At 40.2% G+C, this 27,161-nt stretch overlaps 1 protein-coding gene and 1 long non-coding RNA gene across 3 annotated transcripts in view; one reads left to right on the forward strand and one right to left on the reverse strand.

Annotated features, from left to right (window-relative positions):
* Positions 1 to 27,161, forward strand: part of Acss2 (acyl-CoA synthetase short chain family member 2) — a 42,734-nt gene that overhangs the window by 6,472 nt on the left and 9,101 nt on the right. Inside the window, exons 3-8 of one of the 2 annotated variants that reach the window (XM_021192332.2) lie at positions 21,643 to 21,734; positions 21,943 to 22,046; positions 22,266 to 22,338; positions 22,601 to 22,676; positions 22,853 to 22,967; positions 23,642 to 23,680. In XM_021192332.2, the coding sequence (XP_021047991.1) occupies positions 21,643 to 21,734; positions 21,943 to 22,046; positions 22,266 to 22,338; positions 22,601 to 22,676; positions 22,853 to 22,967; positions 23,642 to 23,680 (499 nt within the window). The remainder of the gene's footprint in view (positions 1 to 21,642; positions 21,735 to 21,942; positions 22,047 to 22,265; positions 22,339 to 22,600; positions 22,677 to 22,852; positions 22,968 to 23,641; positions 23,681 to 27,161) is intronic. The other variant, XM_021192331.2, reaches the window with a different exon arrangement.
* The window catches only part of LOC110317695, a 10,204-nt gene continuing 2,578 nt past the window's right edge, over positions 19,536 to 27,161 (reverse strand). Inside the window, exons 3-4 of the long non-coding RNA XR_002380343.1 lie at positions 23,589 to 23,820; positions 19,536 to 19,683 (exon numbers count right to left, since the gene is read on the reverse strand). This is a non-coding gene — a long non-coding RNA (uncharacterized LOC110317695). The remainder of the gene's footprint in view (positions 19,684 to 23,588; positions 23,821 to 27,161) is intronic.

The raw sequence follows: 27,161 nt of genomic DNA on the forward strand, positions 1-27,161 counted from the left end.
ATGTGGTTGCTGGGATTTGAACTCAGGACCTTTGGAAGAGCAGTTGGTGCTCTTAACCACTGAGCCATCTCTCCAGCCGCCCCCCCCCCAAACTCTTTAACATGTATATTCTAAGACCTTCTTTCTCCCCATCCCTACCAAGTCTTCTCTGTTAGGGTCCACCTTTTTTTCCTGCTTTTTTTTTTTAATTTATTGATGCTTTAAAAAAATAAACATTTTAGTGACTTTTTATGTGATAGTTCTAGGATTCAAATGTAGGGCCTTGTGCTGTTAAGGTAAGTACTCTTCCACTAACTTGTATCTCCAGCTCTAGAATCTTTGCTATTTTAGCCAGACCATTGTGGAACTCATTATATAACCCAGTTTGGTTTCAAAATCATGGCAGTTAATCCCAAAACTCGGTAAGCAGCTGCTCTGCCTGCCTCAGCCTCTGAGATATTGAGATTAGAGGCATGAGTCATCAGATCTGGCAAGTTTTCTTTTCTTATTGCTCTCTTCTTGGCTTAAATAGTGTCATTTAGATGAACGTAATATTATTACCTTATCACATTTGTAGTTCCTTTCTTGTATTGGGACATATTTATGCACTGAAGTAATCTACAAGGAACATAACACTCTTTAGAATGTATTCTAGTTAGCTAAAACAGAACTACACAAAGAAGAATTTGGCTTTTACTTTGGCTTGGCACATAATAAATGTTTATGGAATTATATTATTTTTAGAACTCTATTTGCCTGTTAGAATCTACATAGGTCAACTTTCTTTATAGATTAGCACATCTAAGATTAGCTAGAGAGGGAAAATGATTTCTGAAAGGGTTGTATACCTATGTGAAGATAAAATGAAGACTAATCTCAAATACTTTTATTAGCCAACTATACTTTTCTTTACTATGATACTGACTTGTTCAAATTGATAACATTAGACTGTGATAGAGAAAAGAGAAATTAGCCATGTTAGTCAAATATATTTATTTTCAAATTAAAATTTAAAAACCAGATTTGTTAAATCAGGATTAAATGTTTCAGGTACAGGCATAATAGGGTTTACCTTCTATTTGGGGAGACTAATAGATTATATAATATTTCTTGCTACTAAAAAGTAAACAAAAAGCTAAACAACAGCAACTCAGGAGGTTGAGGCAGAATGATCAGGAGTTCAAGGTCTGACTTGGCTATATAGATGATTTGAAACCAACCTGGCTGCATGAGACTCTATTTCCAAAAACCCAAAGCAAAAAATGAAATATACATAAAATAGCTTTTATATTATGGAGTTGTCAATTGAATGAAATTAAATAGGATAACAAACTCATGTATCCAGTATCCTGGGATGGTGAAAGGGCTTAGTAGATGTTAATCACTATTGCTGTATTTTTGGACAGTAAAAACGCCATGTCTCACCAAATGGTCAGCTCTGAAACCTTATACATACAGGCAACACTAAACAGAGTCAGTAGGTTGTATTTATGTATTTACTCACATATATAAAATAATAAGAATTTTAAAAAGGAGACCATGAATTTGAGTGGGGATAGAGAAGGGGGTGGAGGGAGCAATGAGATGTAATTATATTTTAATTTTTAAAAGTTGCAAAAAAAATTGGATGAGAAACAAAACAAAAGCCAACAAGTCTCTTTAGAATAGAAGGTTTTTGCAAGGAACAATTTATTTACTTAACAAATACTTGTTGAGAATTTACTATATGCCAGGCACTGTTCTGAACAAAACAGACAAAATTCTTTTCTTTATGGAGTATAAAGAGACAATAGCAAACAAACAAAATATGACAAATAGGGGTTGAGGATATAGCTCAGTTAGTAAAGCGTTTTCCTTACAAGGACTTGAATCCAGTCCTCAGAACACACACACACACACACACATACACACACACACACAACCAACTATAACAGGTAGTAATAAATGATATATACAAATACTAATCACTAGGAAAGGGAATGACAGTTCAAATAGGACTGATAAAGGAAGATGCTTTGATGGGGTGACATCATTTGGGCAGAGGTTTGAAAGAAATGATGCAGTATGCCAAGTGATAATTGGGCAAGAGAAGAGAAATGTTCCAGATAGATGGAAGAGCAGGCCTGTACTGATGCTTGGTGTGTTTGAAGACTGGTAAGTTAGTATAGCTCAAGCCATGTAAGGAGAGCTTCGGGGGAAGTACTGAGGTCAGTAGGCTGCTAGATCATTTAGAACCATGAAAGCCAATATAGATTGTGGCTTTTTATGCATGGTGAAATGGGAATGCACTAGACAGTCTTGAGCAATGGCATGACAAAGACTTGTACCTAGGATCCGTCTTTTACATCGAGAATAAAAAGTAGCTCTGAGACCAATTACAAGGTATAGTAGAAGTCTAGGTGAGACACAATGATTTAGGTCATAGTTGCAGTTGTAAAAGTGGTTGAAAGTACTCAAAATCCATGGAATTTGCTGTCTTGGAAGGTTTTCAGCCTGCTGACCTCAACACTTTTTAGACAGTGGATAAGGTCCAGAATCGGGAGATCACTACTTTTGACATGTTAAAGAATAATGGTGTGGCCACAGCTAGATTTAAGAAGGTTAATCCGAAACTGGGCCAGGTTGCACACATCTGCTGTCCTCACAGTTGAGAGATGGAAGTAGGAACATCAAGAGTTCAAAGCCAGCCTCAGCTACACTGCAAGTTTGAAGCACGCCTAGATATTTGAGACCCAGCCTCAAAAGCAAAAAACAAAAACAGAAAATGTGTGTGGAAGCAGGAGTGTGAATCGAGAGAACTGAGAGTTTGCTATTCAGGATAGAGATGCCTAAACTGGTACAGTTTACAGGTAGACAGCACCAAAGTCGTTGGGCTTTGGTGACTGGGACCTTTCTTGGTGTAAACTAGAGACAGAATTCAATTCTGCTACATAGGACCAAAATATCAGTCATCAACCATTATTCCCACTTTCTTTTCATAAACCGTATTTAACCAAGGCTGATCTTTAACTTGCCATGTATCCAAGGATGCTCTTGAGCCGTTATGTAGGCTACATAAACAATCACTTACTAGCTCTCAGTGTCCTTTCAGCATACCGATTCTCACTCATTTAGCTACCTATAAAATATGTCACTTGTTGTCTCTCCCTGCATAACTATTCTAATATTTTGTAACCAATTATTTTATTAATCATGTAGATCATCACTAACATTCCTACCTAACACACTAAGACAAAGACAGTGACAGAGAAGTTACAGGCAAAGTCTTATTTTAGAGTACAGATTTAACCCTTGCTCAATTGAGCATGTGCCTGTGAAAGATAAGATATTAAATAGAATTCTTGTTTCTTTCCTCTCTGTTTTTTTCTTGTAGTTCATTCATACTTACCAATAAGTTCCCTTCCTCTAACTAACTAAAATGATATCTTTCTCTTCCATTCCCACCAACAGACAGTTCGTTCCTACCGTGTGGGTTCTGGAGATCAAACACAAGTTGTCAGGCTTGGTGGCAAGTGTTCTTATCTGAAGAGCCATCTCACTAGCACAAGATGGCCCTTTCAAAGGAGCTAATGTTTAATCTAGTCATCCTAGTTTTTATTTGAGCTTCTTTTATTTCTACTTGAATTATGAACATACTAATTACAACTTCAAAATTTCACATCTAGGGTCTTTGAGCCTTAATCTCTTTGAGCATTTTACTTTAGGATCATTTTTAGAGTTTATGGGGTCTCCCTGCTTCTTAAATTCCTCCCCTAAACATTAATGAGTTCAAATCAGATCCATTCCTTAAAGAGCTCTATATGGATATTTTGTTAACTGTCTTGTAGCTCCTTCTGACAAACCTAGACATAATCCTGTAAACAAATCAAAACCACAGTTATTCTGCAAGGTGTTTTCAATAATGTGTGGTTACCAGAGGAGGCCCATTACGATACACATTAACTCATGTTACCTCTTTAAGTCTTAGTTTTCCCATCTGTAGAATGGGAATAACAGATTTTATCACACAGGTTGTTGTGAGAAGCCATGGATTAATTTTTGTAGGAGCACAGATGGAATCCCAGAGTCACATTGCACTGTTTTCTTTTCCATGTTCCTGTGGAATCTGTGATGTATGTGTGTGGGAACTTGGAGAGTTCATGTAAAAAAAAAAAACCTTTAAGCTTTTGTAGTGTTCTTGTTTTATGGGTGAGGTAATACTGAGTCCACATTCTCTGGTTCTTTACATGCTATAGTTTCCTACATAATCCTTTTAATCATTAGCCTGTTTCCTCCAGACATACTTTAGTTGGCTAAGATCACTCACATACTAGCTGTGGACTGCTTCCCATCTCGATGTTACCATGTTCTGACTTTTCATGACTACAGTGATATTAACCTCACAAGCAGCTGTGCTTGGCTCTTCAGCTTCTTACAGCTTTCCACACTGCCGGAGGTTGATTGATTTGTTCCTTGTTTCTTTTCCTTAGAAATAGGGTCTTTGTGGTGTAGCACTGACTCACCTGGTACTGAACTCATAGAAATCCTCCTGTCTCAGCCACCTAAGTTCCAAGATTACAGGTATATGCCATTATTCCTGGCTATAAATTTCCCTACTTATTCTAATAATAAACTTTGTCTCCTGTTGCTATACTTATGTATTTTTTCCCTTATTTTTTTAAACCTGGATATAATTTATAACATTTCGGAGCTCGTGGTTCAGACAGTATAAATGACTTGGCCAGGGTCTTAAAGTAATTGTAATTTATTCTGAAAGGAGGCAGTTTACATTCTGTCATCCAGACACCATGCTTCTACTCACATAGCATTTGTCTATTAGTAGTTTATTAAGAGAGTCAAAAAGAGCTGCTTTTGGAAATGTCAACTACTATTTATAAAGCTAAAGATATTAAAGTGAAATCTTAATAGAATAGTATCTTTCCCTTAACTGAGATACACTTGCTCATTAAATAATTTCCCACTGAATATGTTCAACATATAGTTAACATAGTAACTTGAGAACAAGCTTAGAGAAATTCATAGGTGATCAGCGGAGAGGCACTTTTGTAGTTCAGGAAAGAGTGGACCATAGTGATAATGTTAGAAGTCAAGGAAATGGTCAGATTTTTGTATAATATGAAAACAATGTCAATAGATGTAACAGATGGGCCTTATACATAAGAGAATAAAGTAAAAACATATCTCCAAGGAGGGCCAGCAGTATAGCTCATCAGGTAGTGGTGTTTGCCACTAAGTCTGATGACCTGAATTTGACCCCAGAACTCATATGAAAGAACTGACACTCTCAACTTGTCCTATGACTTCCAAATATGTGCTATGTCATGCATGTGTGTGTGCATACACACGTAAATAAGTAAGTGTAAAAAAATACATTTAAAAAGAATATCTCCAAGGAGCCAGGTGTGGTATCAATGTAAATAATCCCAGCACACAGGAGGCTGAAACAGGAGTATGGACTGGGCCACACAGAGCAACTATGTCTCAATAAAAATCAAGGGCTAGAGAGATGACTCAGTGGTTAAGAACACTGACTGTTTTTCTAGAGGTCCTGAGTTCAATTCCCAGCAATTGCTTGGTGGCTCACAACCATTTGTAATGGGATCCGATGCCCTCTGTGGTGTGTCTAAAGAGAGAGACATTGTACTCATATTCATAAAATAAATAAATCTTTAAAACAACAACAAAAAGACACATCTCATAAGTTTTTCCTCTTGTGTCTTATCAACTGAGAAAAAGGAAATGGAATTTCCGTTATTCTAGATGGATAAGATACTTGGAGGAGAAGTTCTGGGAAAAAGACCACAACTTTTTGTTCCATACTCAAACATATAAAGTTGTAGTTGTGACAAGTGTTAGAAAGTCATTGAAGGGTTCAAGTATGGATACAACAGATCAGATTTATATTTTGAAAAAATAAGCATCCTTTTGATTATGAGTATATTTGAAGAGATAAGGAGCCCAGCCTGAGGATTTGTAGGTAGAGGCCTTAGTTGCTTTGGGCTCTTAAACAAGTAATGACATCCTTCTTGAGGTTTAGTTTTCTCATCTTTCAAATGGGCATAGCAAATCTTGTCCATCTCAAAAGATTACAAGGGAGCTAGGTCTGGTGGAACAGGCCTGCAATCTCAACTACTCAAGAGAATTAGCCAGTAGAATTAGTCTGCTTGTGCTGTAGAATAAAGTTTAAGTTCAGCCTAGTGAAAAACATGTAAGATGGTTAGGACTATAGCTCAGTGGTACTGTGCTTTTATGAAGGCCCTAGGTTCAGTCTCTAATATCAACAAAACCAGAAGAACTGCTACAAGGATTAGCTGAAGTTTAAGATGAATAAACATACTATGACAATTAAAAAATTATCACAATTATAGAAAATTTGCAAATACAATGAAAATAGCTTTTCCGTGAACAACTTCAGAATAATATAAATAAGAACTTTCTCCTGCATAACTGTAATATGACTCTCAAAACAAGGAAATGTGAGGCCAGCCTGGTCTACAGAGTGAGTTCCAGGACAGCCAGTGCTACACAGAGAAACCCTGTCTTAAAAAAACAAACCCACCAGCACTTGGGAGGCAGAGGCAGGCAGATTTCTGAGTTCAAGGCCAGCCTGGTCTACAAAGTGAGTTCCAGGACAGCCAGAGCTATACAGAGAAACCTTGTCTCAACCCCCCCAAAACAGACAAACCCATAAAACAAAACAAAACAAAATAAAAAACAAGGAAATCAATATCCATATATCACTTGCCATCTAATCTTTTGACTCCATTGCCACCTCATTGAAATTGTTTCAGTAATGTCCTTTATAGCAAGAGGGCTCAGCAGTAGAATTATATATAATATATGCTACTTTGTCTTTTTAGTCTCCTTCAGTCTAGACTAGTCCTTTAGTTTAGTCTTGACTCTCAAGGTCTTAAAAGACAATCTTTAGGGGCTGGAGAGATGGCTCAGCAGTTAAAAGCACTGGCTGCTCTTCCAGAGGTCTTGAGTTCAATTAACAGCACCCACATGGCAGATCACAGCTGTCTGTAACTTCAATTCTAAGGGATTCAATACCCTCATACAGACAAATATACTGGTAAAACATCAATGCATGTGAAATTAAATAATAATAATAATAATAATAATAATACTATCTTTTCAGTCTTAACAGTCAACAAAATGTAACCTAGATACTTAACTAAATTGGTTGCTATTTATTTTATACCAATAGTTGAGATATATTTATGGAAGTCTATTCAGTCATACAGGCCTCTTATTACTAACTTTAGCATCAGATGTTCTTGATGACTGAATAATTGAAGTAGTCCCCCCAAAAACCTAACAACTTAATGTCTATTAGAGAATCTTAACTATGACATCTAGATTTAGTGGACATCAATCCATAAATACTCTACTAGACTTTAGCAGCATGTTTTTAACTTTCTGATATTTATAAATATTTATAGATAGGCTTCAGATAGTACAGTAAGTAGATGATAAAAGAAATCTGTTCTTTATTTCCATGGGGCTCACAAGATTGTCAGCTGCAATCTTGTTTAGAAATGAATTGTTAAGATCAATGTGAAATAAGGGAAGAAATGTAAAACAGGAAATTAATTCAGGGGAGAGTGTGGGACTGTGGAGGTCATATCTCCAGGAGCAAATGGCCATACATATTCTCCCATAACTCTTGACAATGCCAAGGATTTTTTTTCACATTTGTGTGTGTGTGTGTGTGTGTGTGTGTGTGTGTGTGTGTAAGCCAAAGACAGTGTGTGGGAGGCAGTTCTCTTTTTCTACCATGCAGGTTCCAAGAATTGAACTCAGGTTGGCAGGCTTGGCAGCAAGCCTCCTTACCCACTGAGCCAGCTCACCATTCATCAAGGACTATTAAAGTTGAAATATGAGATCTGCCTTGCTTGATTGAGGTTGTGGGTCTTTCAGGAAGTTGTCAGCAGTTGAAAAGATCATCGTGGTTCTTTGGTTGCTGCAGTGAAGCAAATAGTCTGGAATTCAAAACCCGGGCCCTGGGTACAGGTTTACATTTTAGCCCCTTATGTGACCTTGGCAAACTCTTCCTCTGGACTTCTTGTAATTTTAAAAAGAGAATAGGAATACTTGTTCTGTCTATTGCTAGGGTGGTTGTGAGGATCAGGTTAAGGGTGAGCTTTAAAACGCTTCTGTAGTATAGTCATGTGAGGACCAGCTGCACCTGGACTGATTTACTCACCATGTGAGGCAGGTGTGGCGTTACTTTTCTTTGACCTCTGTATCAGCTGAGTTTCCCTCCACCCCAGGCAAGCAAGGATTCAATTACCATGTAAGTTTCATACTCTAAATCTTCCAGGAATGAGCCCACTGATCCACTGTAGCAATGCAAGAGCATTTGCTGACCTGATTCCAAATTCTGCTTGTTTCCATCCTCTTCCTTTCTGAATCTACAGATTTTCTTTGAAACCAATTTAGAGAACTGCTCCCCTACCACTGGGAAGGAGAAAAGATCAAGTCTAAGATACACGGAGGTATTCTGCTCTAACACCAGCTTCTCCCCTCTTCCAACCTTCTTTCCCTGCCTTATATTTTACAGAGATAAAAATAAAGGCCGAGTTTGTACAAATCCATCTGTTGGATTAGAAATAAACAGTAAATGCAGGTCTAGTAACTCCATATTTAAAAATGGGGGATCCTGCATTTTTGTCTGTAAACATAAACACTTGAAAGTTGTGCTAGAAGTCCAGGACCATCCCAGGCTATTTATTTATTTATTTATTTATTTATTTATTTATTTATTTATTTATTTAATGTGTGTGGATGTTTTGCCTGTATGCATTTATGTGCACCACATGTGAGCAGTAACTGTGGAAGGAAGAAGAGGGGTCAGATACCCGGGAACTAGACTTACAGATAGTTGTGAGCTGCCACATGGGTGATGGGAATAGAACCTGGGTCCTCAGGAAAAGCAGAAAATGCTCTTAACTGCTAAACCATCTCTCCAGCTCTGCCAGACTATAACCAGAATTTATAGAAAATAAAACCTCTAACTCTATTTTTATATGATTCTCAGATAGTTGTTACAAGGGTAGAGGACTGACAACAGATTCTTTCAGCACTGGGGTTATAGACCAGCTGAGAGCACATCACCTAGGATATGTGAAGCATTGGGTTCAACTACCTCCATAAAGTAAGGAGAGAAACTGATGGTTTTTAAAGCATAGGACAAGGGTGGTTATGAAAGAGGGCAGAAGGGGCTGGTGAGATGGCTCAGCGGGTAAGAGTACCCGACTGCTCTTCCAAAGGTGCAGAGTTCAAATCCCAGCAATCACATGGTGATTCACAACCATCCTTAATGAGATCTGACGCCCTCTTCTGGAGTGTCTGTAGACAGCTACAGTGTACTTACATATAATAAATAAATAAATCTTAAAGAAAGAAAGAAAGAAAGAGGGCAGAAAAGAAAATTCTAATTTTTGAGATTTTCCAATAGATCAGCGTTAGGAAAGATTACATACAGAAATTGAGGAACTAGAATTTTAATCTCTTAACATTTTCTGGCTAAGCATTGGTGGTGCACCAGTCCTAGCATTTAGGAGGTAGAAGCAGACAAATCTCTGTGAGTTTGAATTCTTTTAACCACACAGTTCTCAGGGCTTTAACACATAGATAGATTCTTCCTTAACCTTTCCCTGCTGACTTTGGAAACCTCTCCCTTTGGAAAAAGCTGTGTTACTTAGAAGGGAAATGTCTTGAATAGATAGGCATTTAGAATATCCAGCTGCTGTGTCCAATGTGGTGACTACTAACCACAAGTTAATTATAGTTAAAGTAAGACTAAATAAATGAAATTTTCTATTTGTAAGTGTTTACAAGTCATACATGGCTAACGGCTACTAGGTTGGATAGCACCACTTTAGAATGATGTAATGTGCTAGGGAACCTCAAGGCCATCACTTCCTATTCCTGTGCCTTAGGGTTCTCATATGTAAGAAGAATGGTGGATATCAAAAGCTCCATTCTTTGACTTTCTGAGTGGTTTATAATTCTATTTTGGAGCTAGGCCTCCCTCCACCTTTTAGTCTTTCTGCTACAGTTAGAGCAGAAGTATACCCAGGGGACACTACACTGCTAATTTGTCAAATGATGTTTCTACTTCCTACTCCCTTGGTGGGAGGGAAAAATGACCCGAGGGCATGCTTACATCAGAGATCCTTACATCTGTGCAATATTTTATGGGTCATAGAACTCTTTCATGTTATTTCTTCATATTATACTTTTGAAATATTATTTTTTTTACTATTTTGTTGTTGTTTTGCTTTGTTTTCCAAGACAGAGTTTTTCTGTATGGTAGCTTTTGCTGTCCTGGAACTCACTCTGAAGACCAGGCTGATTTCTAACTCAGAGATCTGCCTGCCTCTGACTCCTGAGAGCTGGGATTAAAGGCATGCACCACCATGCCTGGCGTGAAGTTCTCTTCTGTCAGGCATGTAATGGTGTGCATACAATCTCATAAACCCCAAGGTTGGGGGAGCTTGGGTTACATAATGAGACCTGGTCTCAAAAGACCAAGGCTTAGAGTTGTAAATCAGTTCTAGAGCATTTGCCTAACATGTACAAGGCCCTGAGTTTGATCACCAATACTACTAAAACTAAAAAAGAAGCTGAAAGGCCTTACAATTAATCTTCAAGAATATGAATTGCATGAGGGATTTGTAAAATGAAAAGTCCAACATCGGTGTGATGGCACACACCTATAATCCCAGCATTCACCGGAGAGTTAGCAGGAGTTTGAAGCCACATTAGCTGAATAGGCAAGACTCTGTCTCAAAACCAAACCCCCAAAATACCAAGGCCACATTCTCTGGAGAATGATCTAGTATAAATAGTTGCTAGAGTTGTCCTGGGCAAACTGAACAATCCTATTCTTAATTCTATAGTGTATGTTTGGGGGTGTTTCTTAGAATCTACATTACTAGCATTATTTGAGTATGATGTGTAGACAAAAAGGGGCAAGAGTGTAGTGGGAGATCAGTTTGGAGGCCATTGTGGTCACCCAGGCAACAAATGAAAGTAGCTATAGCTAGAAGAAGGCAAGAGAGAGAGAGAGAGAGAGAGAGAGAGAGAGAGAGAGAGAGAGAGAGAGAGAGAGAGAGAGAGAGAGAGATAATGTTTTCATAATTATTTTTGTTACTATTTTATGTATGTGAATACACTGTAGCTTTATGGAGCCTTCATGTGGTTGTTGGAAATTGAATTTTTAGGACCTTTGCTCACTCCAGTCAGCCCCACTCTGGTCAACTCTGCTCACTCAATCCCTGCTTGCTCCGGCCCAAAGACTTATTTATTATTATACATAAGTACAGCCTGATCTACAGAGTGAGTTCTAGGACAACTGGGGCTATACAGAGAAACCCTGTCTCAAATACACACACACACACACACACACACACACACACACACACACACACTGTAGCTGTCTTCAGACGCACCAGAAGAGGGCATCAGATCTCATTATGGGTGGTTGTGAGCCATCATGTGGTTACTGGGATTTGAACTCAGGACCTTCGGAAGAGCAGTCAGTGCTCTTGCCCACTGAACCATCTCACCAGCCCTCATAATTATTTTTATCGTCCTTGTCAAAACCACCCCTACCTAAGTCAGAGGTGTTACTCCTTTGCCCAAAACACTCAGGTTGGTTCTCATATAGTTTTGAGTCAAAGTCCAAGTCCTTCCAATTCTACTAATTCTTACATGATCTAGTTCCTTTCTATCTAGTCCCTATCTAAATATTTAATATTTATGGGTATGTATGTGCAGCTATGCAAGTGCCTGAGGAGATGGAGTTCTAGACCATTGTGAGCCACCTGATATGGGTGCTGGGAATAGAACTTTGGTCCTTCACAAGAACAATGTGTATTCTTAACCACTGAGCCATTTCTCCAGTGTGTGTGTGTGTGTGTGTGTGTGTAATTATTGGTGTTTTGAAACAGAGCTCCCCTGTGCAAGCCCTGACTGTCCTGACTCTATAACCCAGGCTGGCTTTGAACTCAGAGATCCACCGGTCTACCCGCCCCCCCCCCAAGTGCTGGGATTAAAGGCATGTGCCACCACCACTGACCCCTAAATATTTTTTTTAACTAACAGTGGATTAGTTGGAGGGTGTATACAAGGGCTAGCTTGGAAAGACTCTCTGGAAAAGATTCCCCAGAGGAACATGAGAAGGATTGTGTATTCTATGTTATCTCACTAATCACGTGGCCTTCACGTAAAGGGTGACTTTACTGCAGGTCAATTTCCTAATCAGTAATCAGTTAAATCTCTCATTAATGGTTCTGTTTGGTTTCCAGTATTTTAAACTTTTGAAAATTAGTTATCGGTATTTAAAATTTTAGATTCCAGACCTTTAAGGAATGGCAACACTAAACCACTGAACAAAAGTTGACTTAACCAATTTAAGTACTGGTACTAGATGTGTTAAGTTTAGGTACTGGATGGGTCCTTTTGCCAAAGCATGTATTGTGCTTTCTAGTTGATTTCTCTATTGTTACCCCTAAACTGAGGCCAAATATAATTCTGCACATATAGTTGCTGTCACATAGAAAACCTAAGAGAAAGGAAAACAATTTTCTGTCTCTGTCAAAAATTTCAGTAATGTGACCTACTTCACTCATTTACCTGGACATGATTAATTTTTTCCCATTGTGCTAAGAGTCAAACACAGGACCTTGTAAATGCTTGAAAAATGCTCTCCCACTGAGTTACAACTCAAACCCAGTCCCTGTTAATTTTTGATCTTGCAATTCTCAGTGCAGAAACAAGAGGACTGGACTCTGAGTCCTTGTACCCGTTTTTTTTTTGTTTGTTTGTTTTGTTTTGTTTTGTTTTTACAAACCACCCTTTGATCCCAATCATAACTAATAGTCTCTTTAAATCTCAGAAGTAGACCAAATTAATTGTTCTGCTAAGAGTTCAAAGATGCCAGTGGGCTTTGTATCTTGAGAAAACCAATTCTCATTCTCTCCCGCTTCTAACCTGCCAGGGTCCCCAGCCTGGTGTCTGTGACAGAGAAAGAAGACACTGGAATGAGTAATGTACCTATATCAATAATGTATAGCTTGTGCCATAGCCAAGGAGAAGAACACACACTGGTGTGTGTGTGTGTGTGTGTGTGTGTGTGTGTGTGTGCGTGCGTTCAAAAAAGCTGTGAACATATGAGCTGTACACATCTGTTCCCATTCATCATCTGTCTATGAATAAGACAGGGCAGGTTTCTGCTATAATGAAGCTTATATTCCAATAAAGTACATGAATAATAACGCTTACTGGTTAGAAGCAGGAGGGAATGAGAATTGGCCTTCTCAAGATACAAAGCCCACTAGCATCTTTGAACTCTTAACAGAACAATTAATTTGGTCTACTTTTGAGGTTTAAAGAGACTATTAGTTGTGACTGGGATCAAAGGGAGATTATTTCAAGTAATGGAAAGTCGTATAAAAAAATAAAAGCAGCTGGGCAGTGGTGGCGCACGCCTTTAATCCCAGCACTTGGGAGGCAGAGGCAGGCAGATTTCTGAGTTCGAGGCCAGCCTGGTATACAAAGTGAGTTCCAGGACAGCCAGGGCTACACAGAGAAACCCTGTCTCGAAAAAATAAAAAATAAAAATAAAAGCAGAATGATTTGATAAAAAGTTTCTAGAAAAGGCAAGCTGTGTCTGTAGAGGGGTATGAAAATGTACTTTCAGACAGACCTGTGTTTAAATTCTGGTTACATATATTTATGCTTATTTGTGTCTGTATGTGCAGCACTGTGGCTTTTGTGACTAGAATGTTTCTATACTAGTATATATGGTTTTATGCAAATGCATTACAAGGGTGAGCTGGTATGTGAGTATATACACTGGAGATCCATGCAGAAGGACACACATGTCAGCACTCACGGAGATGTTTTGACGTTTCTGTGGCATTTGTCAGTGGGCAGCTTTTCTGCTCCTGGCATTCAGGGCAGTTTGCCAGCTTCCTCTGTCCTTGTTCCGTCCCGTTTTAGTAAGCTTGCTGTGCTTGGCTTCTCTCAGCCCTAGGAGGGTTAAAGCCAAGGGGAAGATAGCAACTGACTCATCGAGCCAGAAGCTGGACAGAAGCTAATAATTTCTGTGTAAGTTCTCTAAGTAAGAAAAGGTCTGGCATCCTTGCCTGTCCATGTCCCTTACTCTGTGAGGAAATAGTCCTGAGTTGAAATCAGAAGATCTGAGGATCTATTCTTGGCTCTGTCACTTATTATTGTGTGACCTTGGCTGGCTAGTTCTCTCTAGGTTTCAGTTTCCTCCTTCATATGTACTCTGGATAGTAAAGGGGGAGAGAGCACAGGTGACTTGTTGGGGATATTATATAGTATTGCATCTGAAAAAGGAAGAGGAATATTTTGAGTACAAGCAATGTCATGGTGAGAAGTGTGGAAGAGGCTGGGCAGATGGCTCAGTGGGTAAAGGAGCTTGCCACCAAGCCTGATGACCTGGGACCCACATGATGGTATTGAATAATCAACTCCTCCAGGTTGTGCTCTGACCTCCACACATATACCATAGTATACATCCCTCCAAACAAACAAACAAACAAGCACAGAAATATAAAATGGAATTTTAAATGTGGAGGTAGACATGACCTTTGTATAAGGAAAGCTAGAAAGAATACACTTAGAATAAAATGTAAACTTACCACTCCTAAAAGGCCCCGTGTGATTGGCTGATGCGTAGCTCTTGTTCTCATCTGTTACTGGCTGTATACCAGGCACACTGAGTTCCATTCTGTTCTATGAATAGGCCTTAAGACCTTTCTGTTTAATGCTTTCTGTGTGCAGAATATTCGTTCTAAGAATCGACATGGCTACCTATTTCTTATTGAGGTCTTAGCTGAAATAACACTTCTCCAGGACATCCCTAGACTCTTATCTAAAGTGGTTATCTCTTAATAGTGATCAGTATATAAAATGCACATATCTTTTGGCCTTAAAATTATATTTCTAGTAATTCATTCTATGGATATATTTGCAAATGATACATGAATAAAGATGGCCATTGAAGTATTACTTGTTAAATTAATTATAACATACAAATAGTAAATAAAGAGCATGAAAGCATTCTTGACAGAGAATGGTACCAAGCCAGAGGTTTATATTTTTAAAAAGCAAGCTGGTTGAGTTATAAATGTAACATTTGTTCAGTTTATCTCATGTATATAATAACTAAAGGCTAAAGCTGTACCTCAGTGATAGAACACTTGCCTAGCATGCCTGAAGCTCTGGTTTACATACCTTTCAACACACACACACACACACACACACAAAAAAAAACCTACCCAACTGCTTGTGTATGATGGCACATGCCTATAATAGGAGCCCTTGGGAATCTCTGACAAGAGAATTGTGATATTAAGGTAATCCTGAGCTACATAGGTTTATACAGTCTCAAAAAGAAGCAATAATTACACTTCCATCATTTGTATAGAAAATTAGAATATGTAAGAATACATGGGTCAGTCTTCCACTAGCAGCGTTCAGATGAAGATGTAGAATTCTCAGCTTCTCTTGCACCATGCCTGCCTGGATACTGCCATGCTCTTGCCTTGATGATAATGGACTGAACCTCTGAGCCTGCCTGGCAGCTGAGGTTCAGCCACCTCGTGGGATATGGTGCCAAGTATTACTCATGCCTGATATTCAGGGTGGTAGCATCCATGGTCTGGAAGGGGTGCTTCCTATAGAATCCTTTTAACAGGGCCTCTGGGGAACACTACTGCAGAGAGATGTTAGCCTGTGGTGGGGGCAAGGAGCCCATGCTCCTGATTCAAGGCATTCTGCAGAAGTGTCCTCCCATCCATGACTTTGTGGATGCCCTTGTGTCTGACATGAATCTGGACTTTGAAACTTTCTTCCTGGATTCTAAATAGCAGCAGCATTGCTCATGTGGATAAGAACCTTGTCACCAGATCCAACAGCTATGAAAGCTCACTCCAGCTTCAGTGGTCACTGACAAGCCTTAAATTGACAGAACTTGGAATAAATAATAGGTTTTAATTACATTGTGTCTCACCTGCTTGGCAGAGTTTTAAGAATTGTTAGTGTATCTGTGAACCACAGAAGTTTCTAATTATAGAGTACCACCATTCCTGTGGCAGTGTCCAGACTGCAGCCATTCTGTTGATCTCTTAATTGAATGCATTAAAAACTCTGTGGAATGCTTAGAAAAAGAAAGAATACATGTACATAGACATCTTTTTATCTAACAAGTGCGTCCCTTGAGTAGAGTACCTTTTCCTAAACCTTACTATACCATGCCTGGCTAGACTGTAAGGAGCTTATCTCTTTAAAGTCTAACAATTTAAGTTTATTTTTAAGTTTCTGCCTCCGTTGTTATCCTAAGGCTCTTATGAATGATGCTAAAAGTATAGATGTCCTTTGAGGTCATTTTGGTTACTCCACGGGAGCTTTCCATACTAAGAGTGGCCTTATCTGCCACTGTCTCTAGAAAGTTATACAAAGTATCAGTAACAGTGGGACACTTATAGGTACATACCCTTTTATGCAGTATCACCTCACCTATATTACTTATTCAAAATCATTAAATAGCAGTAGAGAAAAGTGAGAAAAATATTCTTATATCTAAATTTTCACCTGTAATCATGGTACTTCCTTTGTGTGTATTTGTTGTTGTTGAAACAAGGTAGCCCAGGCTTAGAACTCACTATGTAGCCTAGGATTACCTCAAACCTTTAGTAATCCTCCTGCCTCAACCTTCCGAGTTTCAGGATTACAGGAATATGTCTCTGTACCCAGCTAAAATTGTATATTTTTAAAAGATATTTTTCCTTGTCACTCAGTTTTCTATCACTATATTTTATTTATTTGTAATACTTACCATGACTTAAGATTATCCTGGTATAATTGTTGATTGTATATTACCTACAATATCATTAGTATATAAGATCCACACAAAGCCTGCACATGCGTTTGACATGTGGTAGTTGTTGAATAAGCAAAGAATGACAAAAAACAAACAAACAAGGCCAAACCTAGGGAGTCAGAAGATAGAAATTATGTTATAGAAAGTGGGTGACATTTTCACTGCTGTTGTTACTGAGTTGAAAATTATGTACAAACCTTTAATCCCAGAACTAGAAAAGCAAAGGAGATGGATCTCTGTGAATTCAATTCCAACCTGCCTGGATATAGCAAGTTCTAGGCCAGGCAAACCAACATAGTGAGACTCTGTCTCAAAAAGAAAAGAAAATAATTTTATTCATTACTTTATTTAATTTGTGTACTCTTAGGTAAGATGTCATTTAGCTCAGACTGGTCTGAAACCAGCTAAGGACGATGTTGAACTTCTGAATGTTGAACTGATCCCTATGCCTCTACCTCTTGAGACTAGGACTATGAGCATGTGCTGCCTGCCCATTTGACGCAGTGCTGAGGATTGAACCCAGGGGCTTTATGCATTGCTAGGCAAGCCTACTACCAACTGACTATGCTCCTAGCCCCCAGAATGTTTTTTATTATTAAAAATGTTACATCTAGAATTAAAAAGTAAGTACATTCACTTCAGAAAAGTTGTTTGGGGCTGGAGAGATAGCTCAGCAGTTAAGAGCACTGACTGCTCTTCCAGAGGTCCTGAGTTCAAATCCCAAGCAGGTGGCTCACAACCATCTGTAATGGGATCCGATGCACTCTTCTAGTGTGTGTCTGAAGACAGCTGCAGTGTACTCACATTAAAAACAAAGTTAGTAATAATTTTAAAAAGAAGTTGTTTTATTTTTATAATAAAAGTTATTTATTTATTTAGCTAAAGGGTTTTTAGCAAAATGGCGTAGCATGTAAAAGTGCCTATTACTAACCTGATAACCTGAGTTTGATCCCCAGATCCCAAACAGGGTAGGGAAAGATTTCTGATTAACAATTTTTGTTCTGTCATCAGCAAAATAAAGATTTATAAAAACAAATCAGTCGGGCAGTAGTGGCGCACACCTTTAATCCCAGCACTGGGAGGCAGAGGCCCTTGGATTTCTGAGTTTGAGGCCAGCCTGGTCTACAGATTGATTTCCAGGACAGCCAGGGCTATACAGAGAAACCTTGTCTTAAAAAAAAAGCAAAAAGCAAAACAAAACAAAATCAGTCATGTTCTGTGTAATCAAACTAATAAGAACTATTTCAGCCTAGGATTGTCCTATTCAAGGAAAAGAGAGATGGGAAAGCAGCCCATGAGGTGGGTGGGAAGGCTCGCACCTGGAATCCCATTCTTTGGAGTCAAGGGGCAGACAGGAGAATTGGAAGTCTGAAACCAGTCTGGACCCTATACCAAGACAAAGGGAAGAGGGAAGGAAGGAGGGAGAAGAAAGCCAGTGAGGTGGCTAAGTGGCAAGCTCACTTAGGTGTTAGCAGTGCTCGCCTGAGATCTGAACTCAATCCCTGGTCATATATAAAAGCCAGATGTGGTAGTGGATACCTGTAATCCCAGCAGTGCTGAGTGAGACGGGATGCAGAGACAGGAGAGCTGCCTCGGAGCTCCTGAGCCAGCTAGCCTGGTACACAGCATAGCAGAAACAAAAGATCCAACATGGTGAAAGGTGAGAACCAGTGCTGACCTCTGCATGGGCAGTATGGAATGTACGCGCGCACACACACACACACACACAAGTAAACACATGAGTATTAAACAAAACCCAACAAACCACCAGTGAAAACCAGGACAAAGCTCTTTCTGCCATCTTGGCACATGTTGAGTCCTGCTAGGAATAGGATTATTATTATTATTTCTTCTTCTCCTTCTCCTTCTCCTTCTCGTTGTCGTCTTCTTCTTCTTCTTCTTCTTCTTCTTCTTCTTCTTCTTCTTCTTCTTCTTCTTCTTCTTCTTCTTCTTCTTCTTCTTCTTCTTCTTCTTTCTCTTCCTCCTCTCCTCCTCCTCCTTCTTCCACCTCACTTTTTTTTTTCAAGACAGGGTTTCTCTGTGTTCCCCTGGCTGTTCTGAAACTCACTATGTAGACCAGGCTGGCCTTAAACTCAGGTAGAGGTCTACCTGTCTCAGCCTTTGCCTCACAAGTGCTAGGGTTAAAAGCACGTGCCTATCTTATAGGAACAGAACTTCTAAAAAGCAAATATATCTGGAATACTATGGAGTAAGGCCGTTTTTGCTAGCTATAACCAAGGTTTCTAGAACAAAGAGAGCACTCAACTCTTCTTAAAATCAATAATAGTTATGCTTGATTTTATCTAGGCAAGAGTTGTGCTTATCACCAGGCAGTGGTGGTGCACGCCTTTAATCCATGCACTTGGGAGGCAGAGGCAGGCGGATTTCTGAGTTGGAGGCCAGCCTGGTCTACAGAGTGAGTTCCAGGACAGCCAGGGCTACACAGAGAAACCCTGTCTCGAAAAACCAAAAAAAAAAAAAAAAGTGGGGGGGACAAAATAATCAAACTGTATTTATAAGGACATATGTGTAGCACATGATTACTTGAATTTAAGTTCTAGTCTTCATCTCCTGAGTGTTGGGACAAGAGATGTGTTCCACTATGCCTGGTTTCATTGGGTGTCTTTTAAAAAATGACTCTTTATTCCCCACTGCCCCTACAACTCACATTTTCTGATGCTTGGATTGCCAAGGGCCTCTCCCATGCCAGGCAAGGGTTATACCACTGAGCCATGTCCTCAAGTCCAAAGGTAGTGATTTTCAATTTTTTGTCCCAGCTGTAATAAAGAAGCAGATTCATAATGTCATGCTTCAGTGGGTAGCTCTACACCCATGCTCATGCAGATGACCCTAGGTAAATTCAGTGGGTCACAAAACAAATGTGGATGACAAAAAGTGGGAAGGGAATTAATAGGAAAGAAAGGTGTCAATATTGGTAGGAGGGGTGAACATAGTCAGAATGTATTTTGTACCTATTCAAATTGTCAAAGAACTCCCCCCCCTCTGTGTGTGTGTGTGTGTGTGTGTGTGTGTGAAGCAGATTCTAGGGCTGATAAACGTCTCCGTGATTAAGAGCACTGGCTGCTCTTCCAGAGAACAAGAGTCCAATTCCCAGCATTCACATGGCAGCTCCTAGTCCTCTATAACGCCAGCAGGAACCAAAGCCCTCTTGTGACCACTGAGAGCACCAAGCCCTCACATAGTGTCCATAATACATGCAGGCAAAACAGTCATACACATAAACTTTTAAAAAATTATTTTAAAGCAGATTTTAAGCTGGCAAGATGGCTCACTAGATAAAGGTGCTCGCTTCCAGGCATGATGACCCTGTACCCATATGGTGAAAGGAGTGGGTGAGTGGGTGCATGTGTGCTTGTGTGTGTGCACGCACACACGTGCATGCATACACAAATTAGATTTTGTATTCAGATTCAGTAGGTCTGAGTTGAAGGCTGGGAATCTATATTCAAACAAATTCCTTAGGTAACAGGGCAAAAGTAATGTGAAGACCCTATTCGAAATAACAAGATAATATATTTTCTCCACTTATTTTTTTTCCTATAGTAGCTCAGTCTGGCCTCAAGTTTGTGATCCTGCTGTAGCCTACTTAGTTCTGGGATTACAGGCATGGACCACCATATCTAAATACCACAGCAGTTTCCTCATGTCTTTTTTGAGAAAGGTCTCATGTAGCCCAGCCTGGCCTCCAACACTCTAAGTAGCCAACAATGACTTTGAATGCTTGATCCTCCTGCCTTCTCTTCTCAAGAATTGAAAATGCAGATGCAGATAACTACCATCATACCTCTATCTGTCTATCTGTCTGTCTATCTATCTATCTATCTATCTATCTATCTATCTATCTATCTATCTATCTATCTATCTATCTATCTATCTATGACAGGTTCTCACACTATAACCCTGACTGACCTGAAACTTACTATGGAACCCAGGGTGGCCTTGAACTTGTGACAGTTCACTTGAGAACTTCCTACCCTAGCCTCCTGGGATATTATTGGATATTACTCCTGATATTACAGAAGTGAGTCACTATACAAGGTTTTAATTCAGTCTTGATACTTTGCAAAAGTCATATCTTACTGGACCTGGTGACACACATCTTTATTCCAAGAGGCAGAGGCAGGCAGGCAGTGAGGAGTTGCAGGCACCAGACTCTGACTCAGTATTGACAACAACAACGTGCACCTGTTGTGTGCTTGCTCCTTAATGCACCCCTAGGATAAAAGAGAAGGGCTCATCACTCCTTTTTGTTGACAAAAAATACAACTCAGATATATACAAGTACACTTTCTTCAATCTCACAAAATTAGCATATAAAGTATGTTGAGAGGCCACAGTGTCCAGTCAGTTCATGGTGTGGTATCAGGGGACTGGAGAAACTGGCTGCTCTTCTAGAGGATCTGGGTTTGATTCCTGGCATTCACATGGCAACTTATAATCCTCTGTGCCAGAGCTCCAATGCCTTTCTCTGGTCTCTGGTGGCAACAGGCATGCAAGGTGGTACACATACATACATTCAGAGAAAACACTTATACATATAAAATTTAAAAATTAGTTAATTAAAATCTTTTAGAAAGATGTAGCAGAAGATTCATTGACAGGAGACTGTCAGGCATTGGTATGAACAGTGACTGGAATTTTGTGACTGCTCCTGTCTTATTTATAAGAGAACAAAGATGTATCCCTAGTTACTGATCCTTTCTGGTGTATTTCAGGGAGGGCAATGAGCCAGGAGAGACCACCAAGATCACATACCGTGAACTCCTGGTCCAGGTGTGTCAGTTCAGCAATGTTCTCCGTAAACAGGGTGAGTATGGGTGTGGGAGAGGAACTAGAGGACCTAACCCTGAAGTATCTGGGGAATGGGTGAGAAAGAGGACAAGAAATGGAAGGATCTGGTAACAGGGATAGAAAAAGTTAGCTGGGGGGGGGGGGAAGGCGGTGTGATCTGAGTGGGAGAGAGCAAGGAGTAGCAGGAAAGGCCCATGGTCTCTGTTGTGTCCTTTTTCTTCTAGGCATTCAGAAGGGTGACCGAGTGGCCATCTACATGCCTATGATCTTGGAACTTGTGGTGGCTATGCTGGCGTGTGCTCGTCTTGGAGCTTTGCACTCTATTGTGGTAGGAGCTTGGGTTGGTGAAAGGAACCAAGGGTGAGGGACAGGGTTGTGGGGAAGGAAGGCGGACCTGGATGGAGAAGGATCATTAATATAGACCCAAATCAGTTTTTCAGTATCTTCTGGAACCCTGTTGGAGATGCTGAATTTTATGAGCACCTCCCTTCCTTGGTCACTCAACCCCCAGACCCTCCCTTCCCTCAGCTTTTTTCCCCTTCCCTAGTTTGCAGGCTTCTCTGCAGAGTCTCTCTGTGAAAGGATCTTGGATTCCAGTTGCTGCCTGCTCATCACTACAGGTGACTAATTCTTTCACCCCTTCTCCAGATCCTCCTACACCTCAAGTTTGGTCTCCAGTCTGCTTGTTGATTTGGGGCTACCTGGAATGGAGGGTAGGGACCGCTTGCCTGCCTTCTCATCCTACCTCAGCTGACTCTGTCAGCCCAAATCATCTGGGAGAACCAGAGTCAAGAGGCCTATTCAGGAAGGGCCCTGTGGCCATTGGGCCCACTGGGTAGCATGGTGCGTACTAAGGCCTGGAATGTTTATTGCTCCCCAAAGATGCCTTCTACAGGGGGGAAAAACTTGTGAACCTGAAGGAGCTGGCTGATGAGTCCTTGGAGAAGTGCCGAGAGAAGTAAGTTTGCTGACCTACTGGCTACTAACCTGGTTAACAGGACCTTCCTCCACTGCCAGCCTTCCTTTGTCCTTGCTATCTACTCCTAGAGGGGAATGGGTGCGTCTTGTCAACTAGTTTTAGCCAACCAGGCCAATACTTCAGTCTTTTCTTTTCACCTTTTCCTTTCTTTTCAGGGGTTTCCCAGTGAGATGCTGCATTGTGGTCAAACATCTGGGGCGGGCAGAACTGGGCATGAATGACTCCCCCAGCCAGTCCCCACCAGTTAAGAGGCCATGTCCAGATGTCCAGGTGAGTCTGACACTACTGTACTCACCTATTGGGCTTTAATTCCCTCTCTTCCTATCCAAGAATTTCCTCCCCCACTCCTTTTTGCTTCTTCATCATAATGCTGAGATATAGGAACAATTCCAGGAAAGCTTCCTCTAATAGGGCTGGCTGGGAGCAGGGGATTTTGACCTTTAGCATGGGTAGAGAAGCCCTCGGGATTTAGCCTGAAAAGCTGTGAAGGTTGATGAGCACAGGGACCCTTAGGGTTTAGGCTTGGGCTTGGGTTAGGAATGTGCTGACTTGGGTGACTGATGCACTCATCCTGATTGAACTATGACTTGAATGAGCTACATGTGTGGCTTTGGACCCATTACTTCTTCTGAAAGCTATAGGAAAGTCCTGTTGACAGCTTACAGTTCTGAGGGGCACAGATTAGATTCTTTGACTTGAGTTATCTGGGTAGTGTTGGGGCTAGAGAGGCTAGCTAGTATAGACTAGAGAGATTGGGGAGCCCAGTCAGTATTAGAAATGCTGTACAGAATATGGGTTAGGAAAATAGAGGCTGAGGGGACTAGTGAAAGGGTAGGCCGGGGAGAAAGAAGGCAACTAGGGGTTTAGGGAATACACTCCCTTCCCTTTCACCTCTATCCTTGGACCCTGCTCATCAGCCTTTCCATTCCATGGGCTCTTAACAGGGTAAGCTGAAAGAGAAATCCAAGTGCATCCGACCCCAGGTATCCACTTCTTCACTGCTCTTGAGCACTGCTTCCCTATGTGCTTGTCTGTATGTTCATCTGTTCTCTGTCTGTCTGCTCCACTGAGTTTACTGCTAGAGCTAAACCTGGTTCCTTTGTTCTTGGGCCCCTTGATGTCCCTGTCATTCTGAAGGGTTATAGAATCAAATGTCTGTTTTTCCCTTTGTTGGCTCACATAGAGCAAGGGTATCAGAGTTAGCAATAGACATCAGTTCACTCTTGCCACATAGATCCTTTGTAGGAGAGAACACTAGGTGACTTTTCAGAAAGCATATGCTATGCACTTAGCTGGGCAGAGGGAAAAGCCAGGAAAGACAGGAAGCGTTTAGAAGAGGTACAAGCTCTCATCTTGGGATTTTACCATCAAGTGGAAGGTTAGACCTATATTGCAAAAGAAAAGGAAGTTTTGTCTGGGACACAGAAAAGGGATTCCTAAATACATTTATATGCAACTTGGAGTTTATAAACCATGCATCTGACGTAATTAAGTACTAAATTCAACAAAAATCACACTGTAGATGGTGCTCAAAGCAGGTTAGTATAGAGCAGTGGCTTGGAGTTCAGAGGCCAAATTTTAGTTGTATGATTTCAAACAAATCCTGTCTCTTCTCTGGACTTCATTTTATAAAAATCAGTAATAAAGAGATGATAAATTATTAAGCAAAATATAGTTCCCACCCCTAAAACAAAATATAAAAGCCACGGTTCTGTGAGCTTCACAGGTTACTTTGAGTCTTCCATGTCTGACTTCTTGTGCTGGGTACATGTAAGCTCTTACTCTGGTGGGACACAGACCTAGTTTCTAGGAAACTGGTTTTCTTACAAAATTTAGTCAAAGCCCAGCATGGGAATACATGCCTTTTTATCCCAATACTGGACAGGCAGAGTCATAAGGATCTCTGTGAGTTCAAGACCATCTGGAGCTGGAGAGATGGCTCAGCGGTTAAGAGTGCCAACTGCTCTTTCCAGTCATGAGTTCAAATCCCAGAAACCATATGATGGCTCACAACCATCTGTAATGAGATCTGATGGCCTCTTCTGGGGTATCTGAAGACAGCCACAGTGTATTTACATATAATAAATTAAATCTTTGAAAAAAATTAGAAATAAAAATAAAGTCTGATCTACATAGCAAGTTCTGGCCAGACAGGAAGGGAAGAAACAAAAACTAAATGAAACTTCTTTTGAAAGAGGTAACAAATGGTTTAGAATGGAGGCCACAGAGCCAGACTCTTAGGTTCAAGTGTTGTCTCTGCCACCTGTTACAATGGAAGCTCAGGCAACTTGGGCTTTCTTGTTTCAGTTTCTCTCTATATAAGGGAAAGATAGTAACTGCATATCTCATAGGATTTTCTATATATATGTTGTTTGTAGTAACTACTCAATATATGTTAGGTGTTGTCACTGTCTTAAAATATCAGACAGACTGGCAATTTGTAGAAAGAAGACTGGGATAAATAAATAAATAAATCTAAAACAATACAACAATCACATTTCCTGTAATTCAGCCTCAAGCAGCAAAGGCATGGGTTTTTGTTTTTGGGGGATGAAAGTAAAGTCAGTCACAAAAACAAAAACAAAAAATAAACCCAAAACAAGCAAGCAAACAAAAACAACAAAGAAAATTCAATTACTCTCACAAAGTTCAAGTTTGTATAAAAGCTGCAGTAAAAGCTGTAGAAACCTTGGTAGGCGTCCAGGCTCCTGCCTTGTTACACAGTCTTCAAAGGAAGGCCCAGTACAGCTTACAGGTGTCCTCAACCATACATTCCTCTTATATACCTGGTAATCTCTAAGATTGCCCTGGCCCCAGGACAAGGACCAACTCCTCAGTTTTTATTTTAGAAAACCCAGCCCCTTTCCTTTCTCAAGGCCACGGATCTCTTAGGTACATAGTCACAAGCAATGTTTGTTTCACTAACAGCTCATTCTGCTTCCTGGTTCTCACTATCAGCTCCGCAGTTGGAGCACCACACCTACTCCACCACTCCCCACACACACCCCACACACACAGACACCCACAAAGGAAGCAGTGTTATAAGACTAAAAATTCATTGCCAAACCTCAATATAACTGTGTCTTACCCTATGACAATTCAATGTACTATAAACCAGCACCATTTATAAAGAATATTGACATAGTTCCACTTAAAAGCATTAAAGTCCTCAGCTCAGTCATTTGACAGGAAAAAAAGTATCCATGTGGCAATGTACACATAAATGTATATAGGTCATCCACTTGAAGATAAGGTACTTTATGTTTTCTTGTGCTGGGACACCTTTTCTGTCATATCCCCACACACATAGCCCAATCCCTCTAAAACAGGGTTTCACTCTATTAGCTGCAGCTGACCTGGAACTCTCTATGTAGACCAGGCTGGCCTCAAATTCAGCATGCCTCTGGCTCCTAAGTACTGGGATTAATGACATAAGCTGTCCTATCCAGCTTCACTTTTAGATAATTTTCATAATGCTCATATTCCAGAAATTTCAAATTCTCTTGAGTAAAGGTCAGGTGATACAGAAAAACAGGAGTGTTTAGAGAGCCATGTTCTAATTTATCAAGGTATATGTCTGACACTTTGGGGATTATTTATTTATTTGTTTGTTTGTTTCGAGACAGGGTTTCTCTGTATAGCCCTGGCTGTCCTGGAATTCACTTTGTAGACCAGGCTGGCCTCGAACTCAGAAATCCACATGCCTCTGCCTCCCAAGTGCTGGGATTAAAGGCGTGCGCCACCACACCCGGCTGGGGATTATTTTTAAAAAACAAATAGTCACATAACAATATGGGTATATGACTATGTATTAGAGAAAGGAATTTATATAACATTGCTATATCTACCAGTCAACCAAGGCCATTGAACATTGCAAGAATCTAGTGGAAGCAGATGTACTTGCATATCCTTGTAATCCTACCACTATGGATGCTGAGACTGGAGAATTGTAATTGGAGGAAAGCAAAAGACCTTGTCTTAAAGTAAATTAAAAATAATTTACTGACTGTGAAAGGGCTTTAAGGTAAATAAAGAAAATCCCGGGCTGGAGAGATGGCTCAGCGGTTAAGAGCACAGACTGCTCTTTTGAAGGTCCTGAGTTCAAGTTCCAACAACCACATGGTGGCTCACAACCATCTGTAACAAAATCCGACTCCTCTTCTATAGTGTCTGAGCACAGCTACAGTGTACTTACATATAATAAATAAATAAATCTTAAAATAAGAAAGGAAGGAAGAAAGGAAGAAAGAGGAAGAAAGAAAATTCCAAAATATTTGCTACCATCCAACTTTTTCCCCAGTGGTCATTGAACATACCTCTAACCTTTCTGACTTTAGTTTCTCTCTCTGTCTCTCTCTTCTCTTCTCTTCCCTTCTCTTCTCTTCTCTTCTCTTCTCTTCTCTTCTCTTCTCTTCTCTTCTCTTCTCTTCTCTTCTCTTCTCTTCTCTCTCTCTCTCTCTCTCT

This window comes from Mus pahari, chromosome 3 (assembly GCF_900095145.1).
Source record: "Mus pahari chromosome 3, PAHARI_EIJ_v1.1, whole genome shotgun sequence".
Taxonomy (NCBI): domain Eukaryota; kingdom Metazoa; phylum Chordata; class Mammalia; order Rodentia; family Muridae; genus Mus; species Mus pahari.